Source organism: Mus caroli, chromosome 6 (genome assembly GCF_900094665.2).
Source record: "Mus caroli chromosome 6, CAROLI_EIJ_v1.1, whole genome shotgun sequence".
Lineage (NCBI taxonomy): Eukaryota > Metazoa > Chordata > Mammalia > Rodentia > Muridae > Mus > Mus caroli.
In genome coordinates, this window is record NC_034575.1 from 52,489,425 (window position 1) to 52,507,206 (window position 17,782).

General features: G+C 41.0%; 1 protein-coding gene across 1 annotated transcript; it reads left to right on the forward strand.

The window, feature by feature from the left end:
• Positions 1-6,096: 6,096 nt before the first annotated feature.
• Positions 6,097-9,078, forward strand: Pyurf (PIGY upstream reading frame). Its single transcript, XM_021165331.2, has 2 exons — positions 6,097-6,375; positions 8,235-9,078. The coding sequence occupies exons 1-2, from the start codon at positions 6,179-6,181 to the stop codon at positions 8,374-8,376; spliced, it is 339 nt and encodes a 112-aa protein (XP_021020990.1). The 5' UTR covers positions 6,097-6,178; the 3' UTR covers positions 8,377-9,078.
• Positions 9,079-17,782: the final 8,704 nt, after the last annotated feature.

Sequence of the window (17,782 nt, forward strand, 5' to 3'; positions counted from 1 at the left end):
CGATGAAATTTAAAGGTCTGGCATTTTGTCCCAGTGTGTTCCCTATAGTTTGCTGTTTTGAGGACTTAGTTGTTTATAGTAGTACTTTATCACATTCTTTCTAGTTATAATTGGTCTTGTCACATAGAACCTCCTCCAGAGATCATTAAAACTTTCTGGATCCTCATGATGGAAGTCCTGTGGTCCCAAGTGATCATTTACTATGTTGTTTGTGCTATTGGTCACAGTATTATCTAATGAGACTTGGAATGTTAACTGTGGTATGGCCATAGAGCATAATAGTATCTGTAGATTTACATTTTTAAGTAATTCAGGGTTCAGCTATTAGCCCTTCTGTCTGATTAATTTGTAAAAGACTTTAAAACAGTATTGTGGATGATTCTTCTGTGGTGCTTTATTATGTATTTGTGTTATTGGCGTCCTTTAAATATAACCCCATATCTTCTAGGAATATTCCTTAGCTTTTGGGTTTTAACCTCTGGCTCTGTAGGATGTGGATCCACAGAGCCTAGCACTATCTTGGGAAATGTCTTCCTTCTTAGTTTGTTCCTTACCTCTTCCTCAGAAGTAACATTTTTAGATGATTTTTCATGATCTGCTCAAATAAAAGCTTTTAATACAGTCAATTTTATAGTCCACCTGATATACAAGTAGTCAAAGGAGTATGGCCTGAGGCTTGTCTCGCTCTTTCTTCTGTCACTTCTTCTTCCTCCTCAGTATTTGTTATTTGTTTTGGTTTTGTGTCTTAGTTAAGGTTTTACTGCTGTGAACAGACACCATGACCAAGACAAGTCTTATAAGGACAACATTTAATTGGAGCTGGCTTACAGATTCAGAGGTTCAGTTCATTATCATCAGGGTGGGAGCATGGCAGTATCCAGGCAGGCATGGCGCAGGAGGAGCTGATAGGTCTACATCTTCATTTAAAGGCTGCTAGTATTAGTAGAATACTGACTTCCAGGCAGCTAGGATGAGGGTCTTAAAGCCCACACCTACTCCAACAGAGCCACACTTTCTAATAGTGCCACTCCCTGGGCCAAACATATACAAACCATTACAGTTTTGATAATCATTTTTCATGAGTTCTAGCTCTCCTATCTCTATCTCTTTGCATGGAGCAGAGGGTTTTCCTCCTTCAGCCCGAGCCACAGTTCTTTTTTTTTTTTTTTTTTTTTTTTTTAAGTTTTTCAAGACAGGGTTTCTCTGTATAGCCCACTGTCCTGGAACTTACTTTGTAGACCAGGCTGGCCTTGAACTCAGAAATCCACCTGCCTCTGCCTCCCGAGTGCTGGGATTAAAGGCATGCGCCACCACGCACAGCCCTCGAGCCACAGTTCTATGAGGCGTTTGAGGATGAGCTGTATTGCAAACCAGGCCTTGAGTACTGCAGTACACCAAGCTTAGTCTCTGGTCACGAAACCTTGCTGGGAGTGTTTCATTGTATTATTACCAGATAGTTCAATTAGTTTGAAAAGTGTGTATCTTCAGTTATTTTGCCAGTGGTCTGCTATTTATCCAATTGGATTCCTTCATGGAATCCTGACAACTATACCAGTTGTCAAGATCATGCTATTTCAGAAATGTTGGGCTGGGTGCAGGGGAAGAGGGCGGAGGGAGAGAGCTCACAACTGGCCAGAGTTCCTGTGCTTTGGGCAGGTGGAAGAGGGAGGACTGCTGGATGCTTTCCACTCGGCCGGATGGGCATCTGGCTGTGTGAAGCCACTGACTCTACTTGGTGGGAGGTGGTCAAGGGGCAGCCCCCATACCAGTTTCTCAGTCTCTGGCATCCTACACTGGATACAGCAGAGGAGCTATGAACAGAATGGGAGATATGGGAGGAGGGCAGAGGTAGAGAGGTTCCCACGCAGGCGAAAGTCTTTAGTCCAGTCCTTGATGAACAGAGACAGTGGTTTTAGAGCTTTATTGTAGAAAGGCAGGGGGAAAGAGAGAGGGCAGAAAGAGAGAGAGACCAGCCATGGCCAAGAGGAGGGAAGGGGAAAAGAGAGAGAGGAAAGGCTAGAAAGTAAGAGGTTAGGGAGAGAAAGGATGAGGAGACAGAGTAAGGGGGAGAAAGTAAGAGAGTGAGGGTAAGAGGGAGAGTAAAGAAAGTAAAAACTTAAGAGAGCGAGGAGGGGCCAAGTAGCCCCTCTTATAGTGGGCTTCTTATCTTGTTGTTGCTAGGTAACTGGGAGGAGTCTAGCCTGAAGATCAGAAGCTTGGGACATTGTCTACGTGACTACTAGCCACATGCTTCTCCTGTTGGTGCTGTGGGGATGGTAACTTTGACAGGAACCAGCAGTCCAGGAGACATGAGGGAACGCCTTCCGTCCCATATAGGTGGGAATTACCACCAACTGGGGTTCCCTGAGGTTCACAACCTCAGCTCCACTAGAGACCAGACTGTCTGTGCATAGCCCATTGTCCCACACAGAAATGTAAATGAAAACACATTTATGCCTTTCTACAATGACAAACTTTATTGGAAAACAATAAATTTGCAAGTTTTAGTGGACTCAATAACAGATTATTCTACCTACTTTGGTAATAGGGCCAAAGCAAATGATTGTTCTTTTACTGCAAATGGAGTCTGTATTGATTAGATAACAGATTTAGAAAGAGCCATCATGAAGAAGATGCAGCTGGAGGTCAGGCTACTAGAGTCAGGATTGAGAGTGAAGATGTAGTCAGCTGCAGGGATAAAAGGGAAGTCCCAGAAGGGCTTGTGGCATCTGGGACAGTTAGAAGTTCTCTGCCTGGCGGTCCCTGAGGCAGACACCAAGTATTCTGTGATAGGAGGTGCAGAGCCAGTGCCATACAGGAATGGGTGTTTGCCACTTTATAGGATCCAGGAGAAACTTCACTTTGGTGTCATATGTCTTACAAATTCCTGAGCTGGCTTCCATTATATGATTTCAATACACCCATATTCTGCCCCCCAGTCTCAATTTGCCCCCAATAAATGTACAGGGTGGCACCCTTTCTACAGGAATACATCATTTGTGCCTCATGGGTGGTGCTGGACAGATTGGGTTGTTTTCTTGTCCTCTCAGGAACACCATGATCCCCCACCCTTGAAATGGAGTGAAAGCTGCTTTTGTAATGGAGTCCCCCAGAATAAGCCTTAAAAACTGTAAACGCTCACTGTTTTCCACAATGTGAAGTGACTTAGAACTGATCATGGCCTGATCACAACACACAGTGTAGGAGAAAGCCCCATCTCAAAGATGGCACATGGCACTTGGCAAAACTGAGTCAAAGAAACAGTACTGACAGAACAAGTAGCTGTTACGGTAGCATCCCATCAGCATGCTGTACCTCCCTGTGTTCAGCTGCATAGTTCATCTTTCTCCCACCTTCAGCAAAGAAAATATCCTCAATGTTCAAATTTTCCGTGCCTGCAGAGTGTGGGGCCCCACCTGTTAATGACTGATACTAAGAGTCATTCTTCCCCTGTGAAGACCTCAGTAAATAATACAGAAACTGGTCCTCATGGAATGTGTGATGTGTGATATGTTATCCAATATAATGTGTGATAATGTAAGTATCTCTCCACTAGTTTCCTATCTTTGAGGGTGTTTGTAGCTGAATGCCTCCACTGCCTTCCTAACTCTGACTCAGGCCGTTCACATAGGAAAGCAGCATGGTCATGGGGCAGATTTAGTGCCTCAAAACATAACAGATGTTAAAATGTTTGAAAGGGAAATCTACAATGCAGTAGGGCTACAAAACCAGGAGGTTCTTTCTGAGGTGGTCTGATGACTTGCATGCAGACCCAATGCCAGCCTATTTGAAAGGATCCTTTTCCCCATGAGAACAGGTAAATCACCTTGTTCTGATTTTCCTTATATCCTAGAGAGAAAAAAAAATCCAAAAATAAGTAAAAGCACTCTGTCAGTCCCTAACTGCTTGCATCAATAATACAGTGATGTTTATACATATAATTAGAGATTAATTAGTCCCTGATATCGTATCACGAAAGACCAATCTCAGAGAGGACAAATAGCATTATAAAAGTTACCACCTATGAGGCTAGAGAGATGGATTAGCAGTTAAAAGCATTTAATGTTCTTCCAGAGGACCTGAGTTTGGTTTCTAGCACCCATATCGATTCACAGGGCCTATAACTATAGTTCCAAGTAATCTGATGATCTCTTCTGGACTACACACACACACTTACACATACACAGACACCACCACCCACCACATACACATGTTCATATGGACACTGACCAAAGTAACTTAGGGAGTAAAGGATTTCTTTGACTTAAATATCCCACTCACAGTCCAGCACTAAAGGAAGACAAGGCAGGAATTCAAGATCCCTAGTGGTAGGGATCATCAGAATAGAAAATCCACAGTGCAGCCCATGGACAACTGCAAGACACTCTTGGCCACTAGCGTAACAGTGTCCTCCAACTTCCCCTGGCCGTAGTAAAAAGACTGGGAAGGCGAAGGAGAGAGTTTGAGATGGAAAGGTGGCATCAGGAACAGAGATGAAATTATTTAGGGAGTGGAACTAAATACCACCCCACACCAACCCCTACACCACACCACCACTTAGCCCTGGGAAGTGAGAACATGAAGAAAGGAGAGTCATCCCAGGTGCTCTAAATACAACAGTCTAACTGCAGAGTGCTTAATGCATGTTTAACGCTCAGAAGTGAGTGATTTATGCTACAACTAACAACTAATATAGCCTAACCTTCATTGCTTCTGGGGGCTGCTCAGAAATGGTTTTTGTTTGTTTTTTGTTTTTTTGTTTTTGTTTTAATTGATAAGTTAGGAAACACAGGGACCTGGAAGATCCATTTCCCCTTCACCCAGTAAGAAACTAGTCCAACTGGCTCTCAGCCTACACCCAGCTCACAGCTGTAGAGACATTAGCTCTAAATTGTTTTAAAAAGATGTTTTACAACTTAGGACAGGGCAGGGTAGGCAAGCCTTCTGCTGAGTCCCACTCATGGCCTTAATGTTAGCATTCTTGCGATTTCCTTCCACGCTCCCTCATCATCTGGGGGACCTCCAGAGACCAGTGTCTTTTGCAAGGATATCAGAGAGCTTTGCATACATCTTGGGACAGGAGGAGCCTGGGCTGGAGAAAGCAGGTATGCAGAGGAGACATCTGTAAGGTCAGAGTTATCTTTTGCCAGAAGTCCAGCTAAGTGACTTCCTGCCTTTCTTGTTCCTGCCCTTTTGTCCCTTCCCTCATAGGTCACATATAGTGGCAAAGCTTTGAGGCAGAATATGTGTACTTTTTAAGAGCTCAAAGGATGAGCATTGACAAGATTTCAGTAGCCATATGGGTTCCCAGCAGACAGCTAAAGCCCCTCAGAAATGCCAGCACTCAGGAGGCCTTTCCTACACATTAACTCAATCTCAGCTGCCTCTGTTTGACTTTCAGACACTTCCTACTTGCAACTCAAAGCAAACTTTCTTAATGCTGTAACCCTTTAATAAAGGATGTTGTAATGACTCCCAACCATAATATTATCTTCATTGCTACTTCATAACTGTAATTTTGCTAGTTATGAATTGTAAATATATAAACGTCTGTGTTTTCCCGATGGTCTTCAGTGACCCCTGTGAAAGGATCCTCCTGCCCCCCAAAGGGGTCCAAGTCCAATCATGCATTAGACGTGCTTTACCATCGTACTCACAACTAACAAGCCTCAAGTTGTAAAAGCCTTCACAGTTTACGGAATACGAGAAAAAAAGCCATTTTCTTCAGGCTCTTAAATTTTTGCTTGTGATACTTACTGTAAGATTAATATTAAACCTGCTGTTGCCTCTAACACAATACGCTTGTGTTGAAGATTCCTTGAAGATAAAACTAAGTTGAAGCCGAGCTCCGTGTGACTGGAGTCCGGTCCCTGACTAATTGGCACCTTTGTGATTAGCCCTGCTGAAAAGTTGGACACCCGAATGAATACTGCTTTAGTTTACAGTTTTGCAAAAGCGGTGGAGCAGCCACTGACCCGGGGAATGTCGGTCTGCCCTCGGAACCACACCACCGACTCAAGCTGTGCTGGCGAAGCAATCAGCAGGGCGCCGGGGGCGGGGCCGGGGGGCGGGGCCGGGCGCCGGGGGCGGAGCGGAGCCGGGCCAGGGTGACCCCGCGGCTAGGAGTAGTGAGAGCCTTGAAGTTCCGAGCGCTGCCTCGTCAGCCTTCTGAGCCGCCATGCTGAGCGCCACGTGCCGCAGGCTCGCCCGGGCGCTGCGGAGGCCCTGCGCACTGTCTGCGGTCGCCGGGAGGTTTCTGCAGGTGCCCGGGGCCAGGCTCTGCTCTGACCAGAGCGAGAGGGCTGAGCAGCCCCACACCTTCCACCCGGCGCTGCTGCAGTTCCTGGTGTGTCCGCTCTCCAAGAAGCCGCTTAGGTGAGACTCACCTGCCCCCTTGGCCTGGGGAAGGATGGTGGCCCGTGGGCCCGCCAGCGGATCAGGAGCTCACTCCCTGGACGCAATCCGCCCGGCTGAGCCCTATGCTAGGGTCAGCCCCGCCCAGGACCCGCGTGAGCTTTTCTCTGGCTCGCCATTGGCTGCTCTTTACAATCTATCCTGGAGGCTTTAAAGAAAGACTTGGTTTCTGAGACTGGCGAGGCTCCAGAGCCTTTTGAAACACAGTATCAGGGCCAGCGTCCGGACCTAGGTTGGTTGGTTGGTTGGTTGGTTGGTTGGTTGGTTTCTTTCTTTCTTTCTTTCTTTCTTTCTTTCTTTCTTTCTTTCTTTCTTTCCTTCCTTCCTTCCTTCCTTCCTTCCTTTCTTTCTTTTCTTCCTTTGGTTTGTTTCTTCATTCTTTCCTTTTTCCCTTTCTTTTTAGTCGCATGCGCACTTGCCTGAGTGTGTGTGTGTGTGGAGAGAGACAGAGACTGGGAGAGAGACATTCAGATATGATCAAAACTCAGGGCAAATACTATTGACTTACTGATCTTTCCAGCCTCTCCATTCTTTGATGGGGGAAAAGGAGACAAGTTTCTCTCTTTGGTTTGGTCTTTCCTGGAACTCTTTTTATAGCCCAGGCTAGCCTCAAAGTTGTGATACTTTTCCTGAGAGCAGGAGCTCACAGGAGTTAACTGCCACCTCTGGCTTCAATCTTTTTTTTTTTTTTGTTTGTTTGGTTTGGTTTTTTTTGTTGTTTGCTTGGTTTGTTTTTTTTCTTTTGGTTTGTTTTTTTTTTGTTTGTTTGTTTGTTTTTGTTTTTTTTTGGTTGTTGTTTTGTTTTTTGAGCCAGTGATTCTCTGTGTAGCCCTGGCTGTCCTGGAACTCACTTTGTAGACCAGGCTGGCCTCGAACTCAGAAATCCTCCTGCCTCTGCCTCCCGAGTGCTGGGCTTAAAGGCGCGTGCCACCATGTCTGGCTTGGCTTCAGTCTTTTTAAAACGCCTATCATTCCCAGTTTCCTGTCATGGATATGAACCATAAAGGATCAAGGCAGATCCTGAAAGACCCACAACGTGAGGACTCCCCCATGTTCTAACTCAGGATAGGTGACACCCCAAATTACTCAGGAGAAACGGTCTTGATGCAAACTGCAAGAGGTTTAATCGGGAAAGACCAGTGCACTAGGGACAACTCGTATCCCACACAGGGATAGAGGAGTAGACCACGAGCTAAAGGGGTCAGGGTTTATAAAGGTAAAAACAGCAAACACCTGGCATTAGGCTCTAGAAAGGCAAAACTGCAAACACCTGGCATCCTGGACCAATGGGTCAGGTTCTTTATTTTGGACACAGGTCTAAGGGTTTAAATAATTTTTCACTCTCAGGAGCTTTCATTCCCCACTCTTTCTAGTAAATAGTTCTAATCTTAGAACTAGACATTATTTTCTAACACACATGGAAAAGCAGAAGCAAAATACAAGATAAGGGCCTTTCCACTGAGTCTCAAGGTTTTCTGCGTACACGGTGGCATCTAATGTAGACTGAATCTCAAACTTGGGAGCAATGTGGGGCTTGCAGTCCAAAGCAATTCACTGCTATGAAAAAGCTAAGTCATAAATTGGGAATAAACTAAAAAATAATAATAATAATATAAGAAACACTCTAATGGGAATAATTACAGATTGTAAGATGATTTTTCTAAAAGAAAAGGTTGGATCGGCCTATGCTTCTAAGACTAAAGTTACTGGAGGACTGGAGGAATAACTATAAATAGTGGATACATAGTGCCATTTATTGAGCATCAAGCCTTTCTAAGCTTTTAGTTTCCACAATTCGTTTTGTTCTTTTTCTCCCTTAGATATGAAGCATCGACAAATGAATTGGTTAATGAAGAGTTGGGAATAGCATATCCAATCATTGATGGGATCCCTAATATGATACCACAGGCAGCAAGGACCACACGTCAAAATGAGAAGCAAGAAGAAGCTGAGCAGCCCTAGACCCTGATTGTTAAAAACATAACTACTGAGTTCTCTTAATCCTGTACACCTTTAACACAGGGAGAGAGAGTTGGGGTGGAACAGTAATTCTGCCTCGGCCTGCTTGACTGTTCTTCCCCTGCCCTCTTTAGCAGGACTATTCTGATCTGCTTTTCTGGAGGAGAATGTCCCACAGGGCTGCACCAGCACAGACCACAGACAGACTTTGATTTTACAGTGTGCTCTTGCCAACCAACATGGCAGTGTGTGTGTTCTCCCACCTTTGGAACCAGAAAGGTCTAAAACTCTTTAAGCGTAGTTAATACAACCATACCCGGGACAGCACATGGATTAATAAGAGATCTGCAGCAACATCTGTGAAAACTACATATAAACCCATTTGATTTATAACATAACAAGATCTGTTTGTCTTATTTCTCTCAGGCTTAGGACCAGGAAGCAGGCTGTGGAAGCTTTTTCATGCATGTTATATCCTTGTTTTTTGAAGATTTCACTTACAACCACTGTCAGAGGAAGCATTTCAGTCATCAGCTGAGGCTTGCTTCAAATCCCATTCATTTGAAAGCTGGTGATTTCAAGTATTGTTTAGTTTCAAGGTCAATGGTAAGCTTAAGTGCTAAGAAAATTCTGACATTGTAAACTTGCCTTCAGAACTTTGGTATTACATGGTTACATCAATAATAAAACAAGATGCTCACAGTTTGCAGTGGTGGAAGGATGTCTGCTTGAATGGATGGTTTTATCTCAAGAGTCTGATAGGAAGAAAAAATGTGAAAATAGTTTATGTAACTACATTTTCTATACAGAGTCATTTACTATTCAAAATAGAATAATTCTCCAGTGAGGTCCCTTCAGTAGGTAAAGTCAGGAATGGGAAGCTGGTTATATCCTTTTAAGTTTAGTGTTTCAAAGTACATTCCAGTTTTTCTTGCCCTGGAAACTGTGATAAGTCCTCGGGCCTTTAACCTCAGTTTTCTAGAACTGTAACAGAACTGATTGAGGATGATATAGTATCTACTTTAGAAACATAGCCTGAGTTTTTCAGTCCTTCCCCTAAAGAAATGCAAGAATTGGTTATAAATGTAACTGGTTGCACATGCCCCAGCCCAACACCTTGTGCATGTTAGGCAAGTGTGTGACCACTGAAATCCTCTCCCCCTGATTTATTAATCTACTCTCTGTGTGGGGAAGAGCCATAGCATGGGGGAAGTCACAGAACAGATTGGTGGAGTTGATTCTTTCCTTGCACCATTGGGTGATGGAGCCTCAAGTCAGGTGGCCAGGCTCGGTGGTGAGACCTTTATCATCCTAATTGTCTCACTGGCCCTTAATTGATTCGAAATGAGCTAGCCTCCTAGACTAGTTTAATAAAAGATGTACATGATTCTCCCTGGGAAAGAGAAAATTAAAGCCTGTCATAATTGTTTCCTATTTTCAATATAAGTTGCATTCTTATATTATCCAGTGGCAACACAGAGCTGAACTAGATCATAGAGTGTCTCCATTCCTGAAGTGGAGTTTTCTCCATAAAGCTAGTGTTAACCTGATAAGTCAGTTGCAGCTTTTTTAACTTAATCATCTGAGCAGTTGTCTCTAAGGGAGCTCAGTATTTATTCTCTCATCAAAGAATCTACTTGTACAGAAAACCCTGGGTGCAGTTATTGGCGTAGTACAGAGTCTTTATTTTCAGAACCTGGAGAGGAGATAATAGCACAATTTTACAGCTAGACAAAGAAGCATTACAGTATCTACTTGAGCCAGGGAGTTCTTCTGAATCCCAGCACTTGAGATGTGCAGCAGGATCAGGAAGTCAGTCAAGGACATCTTGAGCTAGAGAACTGTTTATCAAAACTAATGAAGCCCATTGGGTCACCAAGAAGACAAGAAAAGGAAGGTGTTTCAATGGTAGGGGCATTAAGAGGGTACTGGGATAAACATGATCAGAATGCATTTTATGCATGGATAAAATTTTCTGTTCTATTTTGCATAATTAATATGCTTACTCAGAAAATAATAGCAGATATGTCTTAGTTGGGGTTTCTATTGCTGCCATGCAATACCATGATCAAAAGCAAGTTGGGGAGGAAAGGGTTTATTTGGCTTACATTTCCATCACAATCATCAAAGAAGGTCAGGACAAAAACCTCAAACAGGGAGGAACCTGGAGGCAGGAGCTGATACAGATGCTGCTCACTGGCTTGCTCTCTCGGTTTCGCTCAGTCTAACTACTTTCTTAGAGAACCCAGGACTAGAATGGCAGGTCGTGTCTCAACAGCACACTAGGCCAAGGCAGTTCCATATGGAAGAGGTTTTATTGGAAGGGAGAGACAAGGTAGTGGCAGAAAGAGAAGACGGAAGAAAGAGAATGAGAAAGGGGTGTTCTCCTTATTTATATGGAAAATGACGTAATAAAGGTAAACGTGAGAGGTGAGCCAAGTGGATGCTAGAAATATGGTGCCTGTTGGCAACCAATCTGCAGGTCACACTGTCGCCTATGTGTGTTATAGATTTGGGATGTCCTGATGCCAACAACCAGCCTATGGATGGAACCACTCAATGGGTTGGTCCCTACTCTATTGATCACTAAGAAAATGCCCTACAGGTTTGCCAAGAGCCCAGTCTTAGGGAGGAATTTTCTCAATTGAGGTTCCTTCCTCTCAGATGATTTTAACATGTTTCAAGTTGACAAAAACTATCCAGCACAAGGTAATACCAGACACATCTAGCTACCCATGTTTATTGTTTTCTGTGAGTCTGAATAAACTCTCAAGGGAACAGGACCCTTTCCCAAGAATAAAGTTTTAAGCTAACCTAACTAAGATAATGGCTGTAGTAGTAGGCGCAAAATTGCACGTTTGCCTTCATGTTTAATAAAAATAGTTTACACTACCCACATCAAGGATTCATTATATTTCCTCAATAATACTAAGGTGTTTTTTTTTCAACTGATGGTTTTATTGTTCCAATAGTAAGTGATTTAATGTTATTTTTAGTATTTTATTCATAATTGTAAAAGTTGACTAAGAAAAGGTCAGCGATACACAATATGTCCCATGAATTAAAATTCCTGAATATTCTATATTTTCATTCTTTGAGTCTACAAGGAGATAATATGGGCCATCCTTACCAGTTATTTCCAAATCCAAACTAGCTCCTTTCATCATTGGTAGTCCATCTTTTTAATAGGAAGACCTCTGAGAATCAGGAATTTAAGGTACTGTTGATTGACATGACCTCAGTGACTCCTGTTGTAGAAATTAAAAAGGAGTAACAGTGATAGGCTGAAGAATACATCAAATATATAGGCATATGTGAGTATATTCCATGATAGTTTTTAAAGTAAAGTTTTTAATTTTCACCATTAGCATTTTTGAAATATTGCCAATAGAATTAACACCTGATGCAAGTACACATTCCTGCTGCAAAGGGAGAAGGGTATTTCTTGTCATTGCATTCATCAGACTGTGGGAAATCTCAAGGGTTCTTTTTGCCATCAAATATTGCATACCCACTAGACAACTGATAATATGATGAAGTGGTAATCAAGGCAGATGAACTTCAACCCAAACAGCATAGAAAAATCCTTGGTCTTGGACATGTGTTCACTGGTGAGAATGTTCTCTAAGTTAACTCCAAGATGTGTGGCTGGTGTCTCATTAATGGCATCCTTGTTTGTGTTTAATGAGAGTCTTTATTTTATTTATTTTGCTTCATAATTCTCAATGTAAGAGATACATTTAAATTCTCATACACATTAGGAATGTGTCTGCAAGGTATTCAGTGCTAGAAAATAAGTGTTGCAAAATGACAGTTATCAGAACAGCACAGGTTTATGTCTGCTTAGTGTCTGGGTTGCGCCATAGAAGCCAATTGTTTATTCTCATCCAGCAGTCCTCAACCTGTGAGTCGTGACCTGCATTATGATTCATAGCAGTAGCAAAATTATAGTTTTGAAGTAGCAATGAAATAGATTTATGGTTTGGGGTCACTAACATGAGGAACCATGTCAAAGGGTCAGCATTAAGAGGTTGGACATAAGGTTGAGAAGTACTGGTCTTAGGTATAGACACTGGCCCAGATGTTTGGTATCCACACTAACATGGAACACTTGTCTTTTCTACCTTCATATCTGGTTCAGACAAAGTTCAGAATTTATCTTACATTTTACTACAGTGGACACATGAAAGATGTTTAATTCAGGATTCTGGACTTTATTGTAGCTTGATCACAGGGGAAGAAATATAAATGATTTCAGGTAGAATTGCTACATGACTAAAACTGGAGGTCCAAAAATGTTGCATACCTTCTTTCCTTGTAAAAGGGTTGTGTGTGTGTGTGTGCTATTAAAATTTTACTTATTAGCAAAAACAAAACAAAAATCTACAAGCAAACAAACAAAAACAAAAACCTGCCTTAAAATAGCATTTACACATTAGATCAAAATACAACAATCCAGAAAGTTGGCCTAAGTCAGTTTTCTTCACTACTAAATAACATTCATCTTCATTTTGAGAAAATTTCTGTTTACAAAGAAAATAAAGAACAAAATGTATAGATTCTAATTCGTTGGGCTGGGAGTTTTTATTGTCTAAAGTACCATATACTTCAGTTAGGAGCATTGAAACTTAATGTTCTGTAGCACAACAGGGTGACTAAACTTCATGACATTTTATAAAGTACAAGAAATATCCTTAACAAAATGTTTATGGACAGGGCCATTAGTCTCCTTATTTGATCATAGTACAATGTATACATGTATCATGCCCTTTGAGTATATGTAATTTTGTGTCAATTTAAAAGACACCTTATATTTTAGTTTGTTACATTGTATTATGATTGCCTGCTTTTTATCTTCTGTCTAGACAGTAAACTCTTGTTCCAATTTTGCTTTCCTTTGGGTGCTCGATTGAACCCCAGAACCTCCTGTGTGGTAGATTACCATCACAATATTTTTATTAGTTTATTTTTTAAATATTTATTTTATTCATGAATGTCTGTGTGAATATGCTCACACATATGCAGGTGACATGGAGGATCACAAGACACATCAGATCCCTTGGGTTTGGAGTTTCAGGTATATGTAGGTATTAGAACCCAAACTGTGATCCTTTGATAGAGGAGTAAGTGCTCTTAACTCCTGAGGCATCTCTCCTGCTCCTTGTTTGTTTGAGGCAGAACCTTTAAGCTCAGGGTGAAGTTCATACAAATCCTCCTGCCTCCTGGATGCTGGTTTTGCAGTCATGAGCCATCACACTTGGCTGTCACGACATTTCTAAAATAAGGCTTAGTACAAAGCAGGGAAGACATGACTCAGACAAGTCTTACTAATTTTTAGTGGTTTTATTTATTCTTAGACAGTCTTATACATACAGTGTATCTTAACCATATATACCCCCAATTTCACCCCTAACACATGGCCCTCCCACCTTCCTATCCTCCCCCCTTTTTAAAGTAACACAGTGAATTCAATTTGTGATGCCTGAATAAGCACAAGGAGCATATCAGCAAGTCTTACCATTTCAGCCCAATTAACATCTCAGGTTCATCTTGAGAATAGGAAAACCTTTTGTTTATATAGAATTGTTTGGATCAGGGTTGAAGAGATGGCTCAGTGGGTAAAAGTACTTTATCAAGCATGAGGACACCATTTCAAATGCCTAAAATCCATATTTTACAAAGTGGGTATAGTTACAAAACCTCTGTAGTCATAGCACTGCAGAGTGCAGAGACAGGTTAGGTAGGTCTTACTGGCTGGTAGCCTAGCTCCAGATTCAGTGGAAATGCCTCAATAGAATAACACAGTTATACAGTGTATAACAAAGTAATAAAATAGACTATGCAGTGACCTCAGACTCCATGTGCATGCACCCAGGCACATGTGTATCTACACATAAATAGATATATAACATATACAAAAAAAGTTCAGATTTTGAGCATCAAGATGAAATTTACATGTGAAAGATCTTTATAAAGAATTAAAAGGGTACACAGGTCCTGCCAGGAGAGAGCTGGTCTCCCAGAAGTGCCCTCACTCCTGAGCTCAGAGGTGAGATCTCCAATAACTGTCCAAAGCAGGACCAGCCAGGAGCACACAAGGCACAGGAACAGTGGAGCAGATGGAAGTCTCCATCTGCACCTGGGAGCTGGGGTTATTCCATATCCCTCTGTGTACAGGTGCTGCTCTAAGAGAGCTGGTCTACCAGCAATGTTGACACAGGCACACAGGAGGGACAACCTCCAGCCAGAGACAGAAAGACCAACTAGCACCAGAGAAAACCAGATGGCAAAAGGCAACCACAAGAACTTTACCAACGAAAATCAAGACTACTTGGCATCATCAGAATCCAGTTCTCCTAACACAGCAAGTCATGGATACCCCAACACACAAGAAAAACATGATTTGGATTTAAAATCACATCGTATGGTGCTGATAGAGGACTTTAAGCAGGAGAAAAAATAACTCCCTTAAAGAACACAGGTTAACAGGTGGAAGCCCTTAAAAAGGAAACAAACAAACAAAACCCTTAAAGATTTACAGAATAAACATAACCAAACAGGTGAAGAAATTGAACAAACCCATCCAGTATCTAGACATGGAAATAAAAACAATAAAGAAATTACAAAGTGAGACAACCCTGGAGATAGAAAACCTAGGAAAGAGATCAGGAGTCATAGATGCAAGCATCACCAACAGAATACAAGACATAGATGAGAAAATTCTCAGGCTCAAAATATACCATAGAAAACATTGACACAACCATAAAAGAAAATGCAAAATCCAAAATGCTCCTAACCCAAAACATTGTGTCAAGAAATCCAGGACACAATGAGAAGACCAAACCTAAGGATAATAGGTATAGAAGAGAGTGAAAATTCCCAACTTAAAGGGCCAGTAAATATCAACAAAATTATTCAAGAAAACTTCCCTAACCTAAAGAAAGATGCCATGAACATACAAGAAGCCTACAGAACTCCAAATAGATTGGACCAGAAAAGAAATTTCTTCCTTCACATAATAATTAAAACACCAAATGCACAAAACAAAGAATATTAAAAGCAGTAAGGGAAAAAGGCAGACCTATCAGAATTACACCACACTTCTCTTCAGAGACTAAGAAAGGCAGAAGATACTGTGCCAATGTCATACAGACCCTAAGAGAACACAAATACCAACCAAGGTACCTACTATACACAGCAAAACTCTATTACCATAGATGAAAAACCAAGATATTCTATGACAAAACCAAATTTACACAATATCATTCCAATTTACACAGTATCTTTCCACAAATCCAGCTCTTCAAAGAATAATAAATGGAAAATGCCAACACAAGGAGAGAAACTACACCTTAGAAAAAGCAAGAAAATAATCTTCTTTTAACAAACCAAAAAGAAGATAGCCATATAAATGTAATTCCACCTTTAACAACAAAAATAACAGGATGCAACAATCACATTTCCTTAGTATCTCTTAATATCAATGGACTCAATTCTCCAATAAAAAGACATAGACTAACAAGCTGGATACGTAAATGGGACCCAACATTTTGCTGCATACAGGAAACCCACCTCAGTGACAAAGTCAGACAATACCTCATAGTAAAAGGCTGGAAAAAAATTTCCAAGCAAATTGTCCCAAGAAACATGCTAGAGTAGCCTTTCTAATATCAAATAAAATTGACTTTGAACCTAAAGTTATCAAAAAAGATAAGGAAGGACACATCATATTCATCTAAGGAAAAACTTCCTTAACCTAAAGAAAGAGATGCCAATGAAGAAGAACCAAGAAGAACTTTCAATTCTGAACATCTATGCTCAAATCAAGGGCACCCACATTCTTAAAAGAAACTTTACTAAAGCTCAAAGCATATATTGCACCTCACAAAAAATAGTGGGAGACTTAAACACCCCACTCTCATTAATGAACAGATTATGGAAACAAATTAAGCAGAGACACAGTGAAACTAACAACACAGTGAAACTAGCAGAAGTTATGAACCAAATGGACTTAACATATCTATAGAACATACTACCCTAAAACAAAAGAATATACCTTCTTCTCAGCACCTCACTAAACCTTCTCCAAAAATGACCATATAATCTGTCACAAAATAGGCATCAACAAGAAGATGGAAATAATCCCATGCATCCTATCAGATCGCCAGGGACTAAGGCTAGTCTTCAATAGCAACAAAAACTACAGAAAGCTCAGATACATATGGAAGCTGAACAATGCCCTACTTAAGGATCACTTGGTTAAGTAAGAAATAAAGAAAGAAATTAAATACTTTTTAGAATTTAATGAAAAAGAAGCCACAACATTCCTAAACTTATGGGACACAATGAAAGCAGTGGTAAGAGGAAAACTCATAGCTCCGAGTGTCTCCAAAAACAAACAAACAAACAAACAAAAACAGGATAAAGCATACACTAGCAGGTTGACAGCACATCTGAAAGCTCTAGAAGAAACAAACAAACAAAAAGCAAATACACCCAAGAAGAATAGACAGCAGGAAATAATCAAACTCAGGGCTGATATCAACCACATAGAAACAATGAGAACTATATAAGGAATCAACCAAACCAGGAGCTGGTTCTTTGAGAAAATAAACAAAATAGATAAACCCTTAGTAAGGCTAACCAGAGGGCATAGAGACAGTATCCAAATCAACAAAATCAGAAATAAAAAGGGAGACATAACTACAAAACCCAAGGAAATTAAAAAAAATAATCATTAGATCCTACTACAATTGCCTATAGTCAATGGAACTGGGAAATCCAGATGAAATAGACAATTTTCTAGACAAATACCAGGTACCAAAGTTAAATCAGGATCAAATACACTATCTAAACAGTCACATAACCCCTAAAGAAATAGCAGTCATTAATAGTCTCCCAACCAAAAAAGGCCAGGACCAGATGAGTTTAGTGCAGAGTTCTATCAGGCCTTCAAAGAAGACATAATACCAAAACTCTTCAAACTATTCCACAAAAAAGAAACAAAAGGAACACTACCTAATTCATTCTATGAAGCCACAATTACTCTGATACCTAAACCACACAAAGACCCAACAAAGAAAGAGAACTTCAGACCAATTTCCCTTATGAATACCGATGCAAAAATACTCAATAAAATTCTCGCAAACCGAATCCAAGAACACATCAAAACGATCATCCATCATGATCAAGTAGGCTTTATCCCAGGGATGCAGGAATGGTTCAGTATACAGAAATCCATCAGTGTGATGCACTACATAAACAAATTCAAAGAAAAAAACCACATGATCATTTCATTAGATTCTGAGAAAGCATTTGAGAAAATCCAACACCCCTTAGTGATCAAAGTCTTGTAAAGAACAGGAATTCAAGGTCCATGGCTAGAACATAGTAAAAGCAATATACAGCA